Genomic DNA, 15,496 nt, shown 5'->3' on the forward strand with positions numbered 1-15,496 from the left:
AATCTAAATTTTATATAGTTTTTTGGTCCCAAGGAATCACATTCAGGTAAAATATTCATGACACTCCAATTTTTAAATGAAAAAAAAAAAAAAAGTATTTCTATTTTCTATGGCAAAATCTGACAGAATTCTGAAGTTTGAGTATCACTATTTTAAGACAATTAACAATTTTATAATTTTAGATTAATCAGCCTTAAGGAAACACAGGTGCTTGCTATCTTTGAGACGATCATTGGAGTGGTCTAAAATCGCGTGTTTTTATAGGATAGTAATATTCAAATTTTCATCGCTCAGTTTTAGTCAAAACAGAATGGAACTTTCTTTTTATTTAAAACTGTTTCCTTATCATTATATATATTCTTCATTTTTATTGAATATGATGAATAATATTATTTTGTATTTTCGCTTATGACCACCAGATGATTCTCTAAAGTTACTGATTGCTAAAATTTGTTTTGTAATTAAATATTTTATGTAATTTGATCTTAATGGCTTCTTCAGTAAAATATTTTTAGGCTTCAAAGTTTGATAGATGTATAAATTCATATTATTTTAAAAGACTTCTGCTGCTCATTTTACAATGCATTTTCCTTTTTTCTATCAGTTCCACAAAAATTAGTATTAAAAAATGAATGGATACATTTTGTTGTTTCAAACCTTTTAAAAATATAACTTAATTTCTGGCCTAAAACAATATAAAATTTGGCATTTTTCATCATGTTAATAGTATTTTAAATAGAAATTTAAATATTTTTCAGATTTTTTTTCCTTAATTAACTAAATACATCGCCTGCTTTACGGTATTCTACTTTGCCAATAATGATTTGTATTAAGAACAGGATAGCATTGAAAACGAAAAAATATCTGCAAATTTAATACTAACTTTTATCAATAATTTTGGTTTGCCCCCAGAATTATTATGTTTTTATATTATTTTCCGTTACAGGTTATTTTTAATATTTGTTCAGAATTCTTACAATTCTTGTTCGAAAATATGATTAAAGTATTTTTTAAAACTTGATTTACATGGCAAAAAAATTAATATAATTAGAGTTTTTTTTAAATATTAAATGATGTAAAACCATTTTCAGTGGTATAATATGTTCGGAAGTTACCGTGGGAAAACTCAGGAATTTTGCTTCATTTTTAATTGTAATTCTAATTAAAAATCACTCCCAAGTGCACATTTCCACTCTCAAAAGTATGCGCCAACACACACACATACATCCATCTTTATTATTAGTACACACTAGCCATTAGTGGCGACCTGTTGGTACTCCAGGATTATTGATTATGTTTAATTTCAACTACATCTCGTATACATAACTTTCTATTCACGAATTCTTAGAGAAGCATTTTTTTAAGTAAAGAATTTCTATAAGAATTGTGTTGTAAAAATTATCCAAAAGAAATGTATTTAAAATATTGCCAAAATTAACGAAAAAAAAGCACAATTAAATTGGTAGCATTAAAAACTCATATTTTTAAATATTAAAAAAGTAAAAAAAGAATAAATGTGTAACAATATTTTTCTAAATTTTTATAGAAAACCGTCAAAATCTTGCTTAATTTTTTAAATAAAATGGTCATATTTTTACCCATCAAAATTTATTTGCGCTGAATGTGGTAGCTCTAGGTCAAATGCCTAGCCCTTCAAAGCACCACAGATACACACACATTTTCACTTTTTTAGGTATATTCCGATCAGCTAAATAATTTGATTTCTGTAATAACTATTAGAATCATGTGAACGATCTTGAAACTATTACTATATCTCAGATGCACTTTTTAGGAAAGAATTTTGGGATTTGAAATATTTAATGGCTTGCAGATAACTTTACAATTCATTTTCAGGATATTTTTAACAATGAAAGTTTTATACATAAATTATAATTTTGCTTATTTACAAAGTAAAGACTTTCATTGTAATTATTTGTGTTATCAATACATTTTTATTTGACTAAATATAACTTGGCATAATCGATTAAATCTATTTTTACTGTTAATTTGACGCTTTCAGTGATCAGTTGTTCTCCAGTAATATTGGTTGTGTTTAATTTGGATTAAATATCTCCGGCATTATTTGATATTCACGATTTTTATCAGAAAACATTAAATTGTGATGAACATTAAAGCCGAGGTTACTTTAATAGCTTCATGCATATTATATATATTATGCACAAGAGCATCCTAATGAAGGCTAGTCCCACAAGATCAACCATTGAAAACTAGAGTATCTGGATGATTTATTTCAAACTGAATGTTAGCTTTTTCGGCACAGTATTCTTGAAATTTTGATGATAATAATTTGTAATTCGAACCGAATGATGCAAAACTTCTAAAATAATGCATTATATTGTAGGCTTCCCAAATGTTTTGTCATTTTGCCTTTATTATTCACCATTAACATCTAAATGTTATTTTGAATTGGAAAAGGATTAAACTTTACATGATCCATTAACTTCTAGTTGAATCAGAATCTATATAATAGAAAACAGAATTATTCATCAATAAAAGTTTCCATGCATTACAGAATATGTTCCATAAATTGTTCAAACCTTGAAGGATTATTCAATAAATATTTTTCTGATTTATAAAAAAAAAAAAAAAAAAAAAAAAAATAAAAAAAAAACAGTGCCAAGTAATATAAAATAAAAGTTTAAGTGAGTGATAATATATTTTTATGCACCCAATAATATTTTAGAGAACAGCAGCGTTTAAAAATGGACGAACTTTAAAAGTTACATCACTGTTTACTCCTGAAATTAAAACTTAAATGTAAGTCGAATAAAATACCCTGAACTTTGTTAAAACTATGATTTAAGTATAAGGTATAAAGATAAGACTATTTCCCCTAATTGTCAATAATGGAAGAACATTGAAATTGTATTGTAAATAAATTATACTTAAAAATAATTTTGAAAATTACACACAAAAAAAAATGCAGTAATTATCTTTTGAATTTTAAGTTGGTATGAAATTCATTTTTGTGCTATAATCTCAGCTGTTGAAACATATCAAATTTTAATTAATTTAAATTTCAAAAATCATTCCCGAAGTGCACATTCTCACCTTTATGACAATTTTGATAGCTCTAGACCAAATGGGTTGAGTAGTAGAGCGCCAACACACACATTCTCTTTTATTAGCGGAAGATATTAGAGTTATACATATGAATATAAGCGACAAACTACAAATCAATTGGCCTGTAGATGTACAAAATTACCAAATTTGGTAAATGCATACTTCAGAATGTACGAATGAAAATATCAGAGATATCTTTTTTCATTGATGAGTTTCCGAAAACATTAAAACAATTTTTGAATCATTTAAAAAAATTACTTTTTAAATAATACCACTATGGTAAATTTAAAAAATTAATATTCTTTATTTTCTTATTTATGGAACAACTTCACAATTAGTTTTCATTTTATCAAAACATTTTATGGCATTCATATATTATTAGGAATAAATAAATTACTTAATATCTTAACCAAAATGTTGAATGATACTTCCTTAATTTTTTTAATCAGTTTGTTGCTATTCAGTACAAATAGCAACGAAATTTCAGTTTTTATTTCAGTTTAACGAATTTTCAGAATTTTTTTAAATCAGTTTGTGCATAGGATAGAACTTAAACATCGAGTTGATGTTAAAATGAATTACGCATTTGCAAAGAGAATAAAAAAATAAAGTGACAATGATATTGTACAACTCGACATCAGTAAGAAAATTCACCACATGATTATTAAAATTAGAAAGTTTAAATATTCATTCAAAATTTTAAAATACTTTTGAGGAAACTTATTAAATTAAGTTAATAAGTTATTAAGATAAACTTATTAAACATCATGAATATTTCTGGTGAGCAACTTAGTCACCTCAGTTATGCCCATAAAATTGTTTCAATAACAGAATGTGTTGTTAAACTGATAGAAAGAAAATAATAGTTTGAACACATTTTTAATTAGAACATTTTTTTTTTTTACAAAACTTCAATCACAATCAGTAAATTATAAAACAAAATATGCATCAGATGTAATGAAATGACATGCATACATAACATAAACTAGTAGATGCTTGACAAATAAATTAAAATGAAGATCAATGAAGTAACATTTCACTTTCAAATATACAGTTATTGAATAGGAACAAAAGCAGTTAAATTCAAATTTGATATTGGGAAAAGTATTTGGTATATAAAATAAATTCACCGTAAAAAGTATCAGCTTCATCAATCATTTAATGGAATGTTTTCTAAATGCAAAGAAGGACTTGACAAATAATAAATTATTCATTAGTGTGTTAATAAATTTAAATTAATTTATGACAAGTAAAAATCAATTATTTTTCACTTAAAATTTTTAAATCTAACAAAGCATTAAAAAAAGACTGTAGACAGATATTACATACAGAGAAAACATAGGTAAAATAAAATATTTCTACTATTTTCCTAAGGTTCACAATGATTATTCCTAATAAAAATTAATCTATTACATTCATATATACAGACTAGCTCACACAATCTGTATAAACAAAAAACAAAACATAACAAAAATATTGGCATTTAAAACTCCATAGATAAATTTAGAAAGAAATACTGATTTTTCTTTGTACCATCTACATCGCCTATCCTCTTAAAAATAATAGATTCCAAAATTGTGATAAAGAAAATTTGAAAAAGTAAGAGAGAAATGTCTTGTGTATGAAATAGTCAATTATAATAATTATTTAGAAATTAGATTTGATTACAAATATTTTAAGGAAGAAATATTTACACAGAGTGTCTACCAAGTTCCAAAAGGGGGGGGGATTGTAATCAATTTAGATTTTAGAGAATACAAGCATTAACTTAACATTAATTGTTTGTTTCCTGTTAGATAAAATTTTATTACATAAAAAATGTGATAGATTCCTCCCACCTTTCATATAAAGGATATTAAAAACAAAGGTAAAAAGAGTAATCTATGTTAATTTATTTTTAATTAGTAGACACTCTGTCATACAGAGGCCCCAGCAAGTACTTTCCATCCAATGAATGGTTTTTCACAGCAAATGAAATAATTGGAGCACTCAGCATGTTATATTTATTTATTAAATTTGAATCTATAATTAATTAGGTAAGTATAATTTCAATTCATCTTAATATTTTAGGGAATAATTTAAAATTAAATTTAATCTAGCATTTTATTTTAGTTAAATTATTCATTTGTTAAATCTGATAATTACTAGTTATATATATGTATTCCAATCATAGAAAATATTCAAACTATATTTTAAAATAAATAACTTACAAGAAATACAGATTCAACTTTAAATTCGTGAACTACATTCATCTTTATGAAACGTCACTTTGAGAAAAACTTCAATTAGTGTATCAAAACATTTGAAGACTGTTTCTGATATGGAGTTCTATGTTACAAAAAAATTAAATAAACAGATATTAAAGAGCTTCATGTAAAAAATATATGCTGAGTGTATATCTCAAATATTTTAAACAAGTTCTCAAACTATTCTGAATTTTTTCCTCTTGAATATAAAATAAAATTAAGACATGCAAAGTACTTTGAGCTTAACAGTTTAAAACAACTGCTTTTTAGGCTTTTCACACCATTTTTTCTACATTTGTCATATTAGTAACTACCATCACACAAAAGCACATTAATTTTAGACAATTATTCAAAAGCTCGACTGGCCTATGACACAAATACAGCTAAGCACCTAGAAGCCAGCATGTGCGAGCTTTATAACAATGAATATTAGAGTATAGTACATTTGTTTAACAACCGATTTTTATTTATATAATCACCAGGTAAAAAATAAGAGCTGTCAAATGAAATACACATACCAAGTTTTTGAAGAAAAGGGAAGAAAGCAATATCATTTCCTACTTAAAATGGATGGAAACAATTCTTTATACATTTTGCAACAATACCCCTAAGCCATACAACAAGATGTATTTATGAAAATTCTGCAATTACTTTCTTCCATGGTATAGAGTATGACAGAGAAATCAAGTACTTTTGAAATTTAAATTCCTCATCATGTATAGAAATCCATTCAGTGTAAGCAATATGGTTTATTTAAAAAAGCATTACCTTTTATTTTCTTCCTAAATGCAGAAAAAATCTTCAATCATGAAATATCTCCAGAAACATTATGTGGTAAGTTGACTTACAATTTATAAAGTAAATATTACAATAACCTCAATACATTATGGCCAAAAAAAAGTTAATAATTTAATAATCTAGGATTTTTTTAAAAAATACTAATCTCATGAGAAGTTTATACTTTCATTATTCATTGTTTTTTTTAAATAAATGTTATAATTTGAATTAAAGATAACTTCTTCAATAAAACTTGAAAATTTTCTAATTTTACCATTTCCCAATAATGGGCATATATCATAAAATAAACCATTCAGATCAATATGTAAAAGAGGTAGCCATGAATTCATGATTATCGAATTTATTGACTTAAGCACTAACTTTCATTTTCAAAAAAGACTGCATAGCAGAATGGAAACTTAAAAAAACAACGGGACAAGTATTACTTCAACATAAGATAAGTGATTTAACTATAAATGTTTGGAAACTAGAATATTAAGAGAAATATATCTATGTTTGGCAAGTCACATAATTTTGTAAGAGATATAAAATATTTATAAAAACTGCATGAAAAAGTCTTTGGTCAACAGATTTCCCTGTCAACTACTATACAGTATAAGCTCTGTTCTAAATAAAAAATTGAAATAACCTTAAGAGATATTGACAAAGTTCACAATGCCAATTAGTTTGCCCATATTTCTAATAAATTGTATGTGAAAGAATAAACTACAACTATAAAAGTAGACAAAATTCGAATTACTGTTTACTTTCAAAGACAAACAGCATCTTATTTTGAGTATAATTATCTTATTATGAAAATTTTCCACCCACATAAAATATTAATTGCAGAAATATGAAAAAAAAAAGTTTACCAATGCATGCATTGTATTTTAATTATCCATGAATACAAATCAAATAACAAAATATGCTTCGCATTGACATTTTCTATCATGTGCTCCAAATTATGATACTTTTATTTGAAACACTGCTCTAATTTTAAAGCAGCAAGAGATGATGCCATACATAATAAATACATGAAATTCAATCAAGTGATATTTACATAATACAAAATTTATATTTTACAGCACCAAATCCAACCAGTGGGAAAAGCTTTTGGCAGAACAAAAAAAGTTTTAAAAATCCAGGTCAGGAAATGGCAATCCTTAACCAAGGCACAGATAATGAAAGGCTTGTAAGTTCCCAAGAAAAATACTTTATCCTTTGATTTTATTTCTTCAAATTTCATATGAATTAAATTCAGAACACGATTGTGTATCGAAAGTAAATTCAATAATTTTTATAAAATAACTTTGCATTTAAAAGATTCAGTAAATTTCAGAGAGCAATTCAAATTATAGCAATCTTCAATGGCCTTTCAATTTTGAACAAAAAAAAAGTATAATAAAATACCTTAATACTTTTAATAACACCTTTTAAGAAAATGTATTAAATTTTGAATACTATGATAAGAATTTACATAATGAAGACAGAATAATATAAATAATAACAATTTCCAATTGAGTATTTTATATTTAAGAACAAACATTTATTCCAAAGGTAAGAAAAAAAGCTTTGAATACATATTAATTTCCTGTTTCAATCTATAAATAATTAATAGAGATCATTTATTTTTTTATATGAGCAAAACATAATTGAGATCTATCTCTTTTGGACACAATCCAAATCCACAGATGATCTTTAAAAGAAAAGATGTTTCTTCCCTTAACAAATGAATATACATTAAAGGGAATGGAAGAAATAATAACTCACTAAAAAGGAGTTAAGCTTTTACACCTATTGCAAATGCACCATATTAAGATAAAATCTTTGTTACTGATATTTAAATAATATATACTATATATTTTAAAAAAAATTTATATATAAATTTTGAAAAAAAAAAAAAACCCAAAGACTTTTAATTGTTTAATTTTACATTATTTTATTTTAAAGGGAGAAAGAAAGTAATGTATATTCTACTAAAGCGAGAAATGAATACTAGTATCTTGAATATATTTATCAATTCATCTATTTTTTTTCTCCCTTAGTAGTATTCCTTCCCAATAAATTATTCAGAGAGTTCAATAATATCACAACCTAATTTCTCCCCTCTGAACCTGAATGAATGAAGTAAAAGAAAATATTTCATAAAATGTGATTTTTTTAAATTATCTGCTTAAAATTATTGGGTAACAGCTTTAACGATTATTGTTACTAATACATTTAAAAATTTCAGTTCATGAAATATTTAATTACCTTTGGCAATTTATTTTCATAAAAACAAATCCTAAATAATAAGCTAACTACAACACTAAAAACCATATAGCTCAATGTATTTACTTGGATACATTTACAAGCCTTTTATTCAAACTGTATAAATGATATGAAACAAAAATAAATCTAAAATATACGAACAAAATGTATGTACATAACAAAATCTTGCAAATGTATGTACAGAACATTGACAACTAAAAATAAGAAATATTCATCAAATAATTCCTGAAAAAAAAATTTTTTTAAGGATAATTTTTGATCAAAATTATTTTAAATGCTTATAAATGAAGTATCACAAGTCAATTATAAGAATCTTAAATCAGTAAGATAATTTTGATGAAGCTATACAACTTAGTTAAATGTTAGGAAGGTTGGAATCACAATAATAAAGACTCACAAATTTTCTTCTTTTCAGCCCTAAACCATAAATGCATCTTAAACTTAAATCAAGTTTGACATTACTCACATTCAGCCTGATAATTTTGGTTTTTAATATAAAAAAATAAATTACGTAGTTTTCAACAAAGCACATTGCTGCATTCCTTAAAATAGATACACTGCAAATTCAAAGCACAGTTTTTCAACAGTTTTACAACAACACTGTTCAACCAGACGAATACTGGTAACAGACATTGAGCAATTCAGAGACTAAAAATTTAACTACATTTAGGAGGCTTGAGCAACATCCTTAGCAACACCTATACACAACAATAAAACATCATCACACCAAATGTTTACGATTTATTCCAATTTCTCTGACTGGTTAAAAGACTGAATGCTGCTGAAAATTTTTACTGCTGGTCCCAGTTTTAGTTTCAAAATATTGATCAGATCTGCTTGAGTCATTTCAAGTAAAGCTTCACCATCAATTAGCTAGGAAAAGAGATGGGGGGAAAATGCCATTAGACAAACAGAAATGCTTAAAATAAATGAATGATTTTTATAACATTAATTTAAGATCATATCATTTATAGGAAAGTATACAAATATCCAAAAGAATATATTTCTGAAAACTAATTTTTAAAATTGTCCAGTTATTTCTCTAAAATATTTACAAATTATTTAAATTTATTGGTATCTTTAACATGTAATAAAATCACTTATAAACAGCAATATCAAAATATTACAAATTTAAACATCTGAATTTATAATTAGTAAAGGAAATATATTCCAGTATATATACATGTATAATGACATCCCTTAATTTTTTTACTTTATTTTCCACTTTTTTATTTAATTATTTCTAACATGCACTCTAAAAAATTGCTAAGTTCTGACTTTCCAAATTCCAAACAAAGTGTTAAAAATACACAGGATTCCCTTACCTAAACTGACATGTATTCAAGGAATTCTTAAAAGAATCTCTTAGTAAAATCACCAAGGGAAAAATTTCTCTCACTATGCTATTGTGTCGTGATGTAAATAAACATTTATCATTGCTTTTTTCCTTGTACAAACTATGTTTTCTTCTCATAAAATAAATTGAAATTTATTCAAAAAATGTATTTTTTTCAGCCATGTGCCTGTAAAATTATTTTACATTATGTATATATAACACATATTTTTTATGCAGCTTCATGGACGAAGAGAAGAAACTTTTGAAAATTTAAAAACTTCGCTTTATTCCATCCCAGGAGGCATAATTTATATACAAGAAAGAAGCGACGATATACATCAGACCACAACACAAGAGAAGAGCAAAAGAGACGGAAATATTTTTCCTCAGTGATTTTATATTATGAGATTCCAATAGGGGATTTCTTTGAAATGTGTTGAATTAGGGAAGGGAAATATAGGTATCTTTTAAAAGAATCTGCTAACCATGACAGATATTTATCCCTTCACGCGGATATGGGTATTTGCTGATTAAAGCAGCTTTACGAAGCTTGTGTAGGATTAATTAAATTAAGAAAAAGATGGAATCAGATCAGGAAATAAGAGAACATTTTTAGAATGAAATTTAAAAAATTTGAAATTAATTAGGATTTAAATTGGATTTTAAAATATCATTACATATGTATAAGAAAAATGATAACAGAAAGCAGGTCTAGAAACTGATATGGAAGAAATCATGTAGAGTTGCAAGGTTTTATAAAATTTTCTGAACAATAATCATTTACATTAACACAAGATCCATATGATATTTCTTTAGTGAAATTTTAGCACCAGCAGCAATCACATAAATAGGTAAATATACGTATTTTAAAAATCTGGTAATTTAATATATGTTTTAGGAGTATGTCTGATAATTTTAAATAAATTGTATGACTTTTGTATGACTATTTAATTGTGGTCACAATATTTTAAAAATCACCAATGAATTTCCTACAGATAAAATATGGACAGGTAAACTCTAAATATAAATTTAACTATTTAGAATAATGCCTTTCTTGGAATTTTCAAAGGATTAAGAATGTCAAAGAATTAAGAAAGAATTTAATGTAATAAATTCAATTCAATTAGAACAATCCATAAAAACATTGTGATACAGTTTTTCACTATTCATTTAAAACCATGTTTTCCTCTTCTAAGTTAGTTTTAACAAGAATGGTAAGTAACAATAAATTGTAGCAAAATCATTTGATCTTTTCATGTAAAAGTTTTACCATATTTCTTAGTAATATTAATAATTTTTTCATCTTCTTTCAAGTAATTAATTAGCAAATGAAATAATTCTCAATTAAAACATAGCTATTTATAATATTAAATAAGCAAATTGAGAAATAAATACATATGCATATTGAAGAACTAATTCCTTTTTAAACTGTGTTTTGCATTGGTCCAAAATTAAATAAAACAATTTAATTAAAATACGACCATTCATTTTATATTTTTATTTTCAAAAAGTTATTTTAATTAAAAGTTATGCTAATTTCATATTACTTTTAAAATGATGTAATTATTTTGTCTAGTAACTACATATTAACCACAGGCAGGCAAACTCTTAATATGTAATATTATATTCTGTACAATAAAACTGATGCATTACTAAAAATAAATTCTGTTTTAGTATTTATTAAAATGAAATTTTTAAAGTGCTTGGTAAAAAATAAAAATCTTATGTCTTACTTGTTCTCGGAAAACCTTTCCCAGATCTTCACAACCTCTTAAAGAGGATATGAACTTGGCAACTTGATTGATTGACCACTGTCTCACTGCACTCCCTTTAATTGAAGAAACTCCTGGAATCAATTGTGCATTATATTCCCAGGAAAGAGGCAGATCCTTAGGTGGGACAAACAATGAACCATTGAAAACAGATTCATGGATTTTCTCATCTAAATTGTTTTTCTTTTCTCTCGCTTCTTCTGCCTTTTTCATTGCCTCGAGTCTTAAAACAGCTATAAAGAAACAAACATTAAGTTTTAAACACTTTTTAAAATATAGTATCAAAATAAATGGAAATGAAGCTGTAATTGAAAAGTACACACACAAATTAGATGGATCAAGAATATAAGTTAACGTATAGTTGATACATGACAGCATAGCTATGTGCAACTGCTATCTTTTAACTGATTTTTTTACACACATTACTGTTATATGCACCTATATGTGTGTAGTCCATTATTTAAAATTGACCCAATTTTAACTTGCTTAGAATAGATTACTTAAAATATAGTAATAAATGTTGTAAAAACAGTTACAATTTTAGATGCATATCTTGAAGTTGGTCTCTTATTGCATAATTGTGTCAAATTTAAGCAGCTACAAAAAGGAAAAAATATTTCACTCATATTTCATTGTTTTACTATAGTCTAGCAAATTATAAAAAGTATCTATATGATGAAAAACTTTAAGTTATGAAATTCAGTTAAAGGGCAAATATCAAAACATATTTTACATGTATACATGCATCCATGTTCATACAATTACAAAATAGAATAGAAAATAGAAGACTAAATGCTACATCTCCTCAATAGCTTAAAAATTAAAAATGAATGTAGAAATATCCGGATTTATTTTAATATTCTAAGGATGTATACTTAAAATAGAAGAAAATACATAGAAACCAATTTAAAAATAATAAATAAATTTATGACAATGACAAATATAACATACTCAGATGCTTTGGGGGTCTTCCTCGCATACCAGTACCAGCTACTTTGAACCTAAGAAATAAAAAAATAAGTTATGAAAAATATAGAATTGCCTTGAAAAGACAGGTTTTAAGATGGAAAAACGTTACACATATATTAAAACAGAATATATCATTTAAAAAAATCTGATGATCAATGAAAACGGCACACTACCTTTTTAGTATGAAATATGTTATTTATGAAGAATAATACTCTGAAATATAGTTCAATAGCTTATTACAAATGAAAGAACGAAACAATTTTTCAACTCCAAAGTGTAAAAGTCCAAAGAAGTTTTAATGTTGAGTGAGGAGTGTACAGAATTGAAGGAGACAGGCAGTTAAACAACCAATAACAGTTGGTGTTGAATGCAGAGATAATTGTTTCTTTGTTACCGAGACAGCTTAAGGTGAACCTCACAAAAGTTATTAAAAGGGTAAAAACTAGATTCAATACAGTTTATTATGTCGGTCAAATGATGTAAATATTTAGACTTCCGATGTTAATCAAGAGAATGCAAAATGAAAATTACATACAAAAACACCCTGCTTTACTTCTGATTGAGGATGACTTACAATAACTATATTTGAATAGCAACATATATACATCTGCAGATGATATTGGTGCTCTGAAGGCCAGAGGATACTGTGCAGACAGGATATAAACAATAATAACACCAAGCATAATTTACAATTGATAAGCCAATGATGAATATAAGGACAAAAATATATTATGCCACAGACACCTCTTCCTTTACAATGCTACTAAATAAGTAACCATATTTATGTTACTGAGACTCTCACAAGCCTACATGTTACATAGCACTTTTCAAATAAGTAAGATTTAACAGAAGTGAAATATGGTAGTTAATTTCAAAAATTTAAAATAATAAAATCTGGCAATAGCATGCAAATAAGTTCTACTGCCTTCTCTATCAAGAGCAAAGGCTTTTTAATACAGAGCCAGTCATCTCTCCATATTAAAAAAAAAAGAATGGCAATAAAGATTAATTTAAAAATTATCAATAGTTAGCTTATCTCACAGCCAAATCATTATTTAAATTGTATATGTCAAATTTACAAATTCATGATTAGTATCATTTCTAATTACTTTAAAAAAAATTCAACAAATATTAATTTTCCTTTTTTAAGATATCATTTTTACAAGAAATAACATAAGTATTTAATAAAAGGCTTCTAATAATGGTCATGACATTAATAAGAGTTCTGAAAAAAAATTTGGTCTCATTTAAGATCGATCCTTTTTCATCCTTTTCCTTATTAATTTCACAGTAAGTATACTAATAAATAAGCATATAGAAAGCTGTTTAAAATTTGACATTCTATATAATAGTGCAATGGATTTGGCAATTGCTTAAAATGAAAAGTTACTCAGCTAAAGCAAATTTAATATATAAACTGTAATTTCATTTTTACAGAAAAAAAATTAAATATTCAAGAGCTTCATCACAACTATGGGTACAGATTTTTTTTTTTGATCAAAAATAAAATTTTAAAAAACTTACTTCTTTTTCCCTCTTCCTATTCCATTCCGTGTTTTGATGTTATCTAAAGGCTTTGGATCTGTATTAGTTACAGTCGTAGTAGAAATTGCAGGAGGTGGCGTTGGTGTTCGAGAAGTAGATGGATTTGAAGATGTTGAAGTGTTTTGTTGCATTTTTAAAGCATTTTTTTCAGCCAGAGGACATCCAGATACTCTATGATGAACTGAATATTTTCCTTTCACATGTCCAACTCCATTGCAACCAGGTGTAGGGCAACGCCTAAATTTATATTTAAAAAAAAAAGTGACACTTTAGAATCTAAATGTAATGATAAATAGATATAAGATAATAGACATAAGATGCAATAGAAAATAGATATAGTAGATAAAATTTATAAATTAAATAAAAATAATTCATCCAACCTTAATCCATCAGTTGTTCCTCCTTGGTCAGATATCTTTTTTGTGAATTCATTCAAACGCTCTTTTGGAACAGTCACTCTATCTTGACCTGAGGTATCAACTTTATTCAAATTAGCCTGAGAATAAGGACATCCAAAGGCACTAGGAGGGGGAGAAAAAAAATAATGAAAGCTATGGTATAGAACTTAATATTTTTATGATTTGTATACAAATGTAATGCTTATATGAACTATGTATATCACACAATATTAACCCCTTCCTCTGCCATATAACTCAAAGAAATCTGAACCCAAGTGGTAGCAGACAATGGATGGAAAACCAGCCAGAATGATTCGTTGGCAATGTTTTCAAGTAAATGCATTGTATATTGCATTTTGTAAAAGTTTAGGTCCAGAAACTAAAGTACAAAACCATTAGTATATTTGCTTTGCAATGTAGATTATCCATGACCAACTCTCACGGCCTTCTGGCAAAAACTAAATCAGGGTTCATGTGCAAAACTGCAGAAAAAATTAAGTACTTATAAGCACTTTTGTATAAGTATGCATATGTAAACTGTGTGTTTTATAAGCATAGTATTTTTCTTGTTTTAAAATAATGCATCGCTTATATTGAAAATAATTCTTAAAACTTAATTTTAAATGCTTATTCTTCAAATTTTAATATTTATTTCTGTATTTAATGCCTTCATTGCAAAATTATGCCTTTTTGGATTTGACAAAAATATAGAAATGATCATAAAAATGAAAAACTATCACTAAAAAAATTAAGTCGACTTATATAAGATTAACAATAAAGATCTGTGAACTTTTTCAACATTTCTTAAAATTAAAAAGTTTTATGTAGATATATAGGTACAACATTTCTAAAATTGTTGATAGCCATGTAGAAGCTCAGCCTGACCAAATATTTTGTACTTTTATATAAGCAATAACAACAATTCAATATGACTGAGAAGGAAAGAATAAATTTCTCCCGGCACTGTGTCATTCTATTAAGCAATTTTTATTGCAATCTTACAAAGTTAAGAACTAAAGCATTTATATGGGTATCATCAATTTGGGTTTTAGATGCATTCTTCCCAATAGATTAAAACAAAAATTGACTCAAAACTAC

General features: G+C 26.1%; 1 protein-coding gene across 3 annotated transcripts in view; it reads right to left on the reverse strand.

The window, feature by feature from the left end:
- Positions 1-8,017: 8,017 nt before the first annotated feature.
- The window catches only part of LOC129963178 (lethal(3)malignant brain tumor-like protein 1), a 47,291-nt gene continuing 39,812 nt past the window's right edge, over positions 8,018-15,496 (reverse strand). For all 3 annotated transcript variants that reach the window (XM_056077328.1, XM_056077329.1, XM_056077330.1), the window contains 5 exons: positions 14,381-14,521; positions 13,980-14,237; positions 12,438-12,487; positions 11,448-11,719; positions 8,018-9,251 (listed from right to left, as the gene is read on the reverse strand). In XM_056077328.1, coding sequence (XP_055933303.1) covers positions 9,120-9,251; positions 11,448-11,719; positions 12,438-12,487; positions 13,980-14,237; positions 14,381-14,521 — 853 coding nt within the window. In that variant the 3' untranslated portion in view covers positions 8,018-9,119. The remainder of the gene's footprint in view (positions 9,252-11,447; positions 11,720-12,437; positions 12,488-13,979; positions 14,238-14,380; positions 14,522-15,496) is intronic.

Source organism: Argiope bruennichi, chromosome 3 (genome assembly GCF_947563725.1).
Source record: "Argiope bruennichi chromosome 3, qqArgBrue1.1, whole genome shotgun sequence".
NCBI lineage: Eukaryota > Metazoa > Arthropoda > Arachnida > Araneae > Araneidae > Argiope > Argiope bruennichi.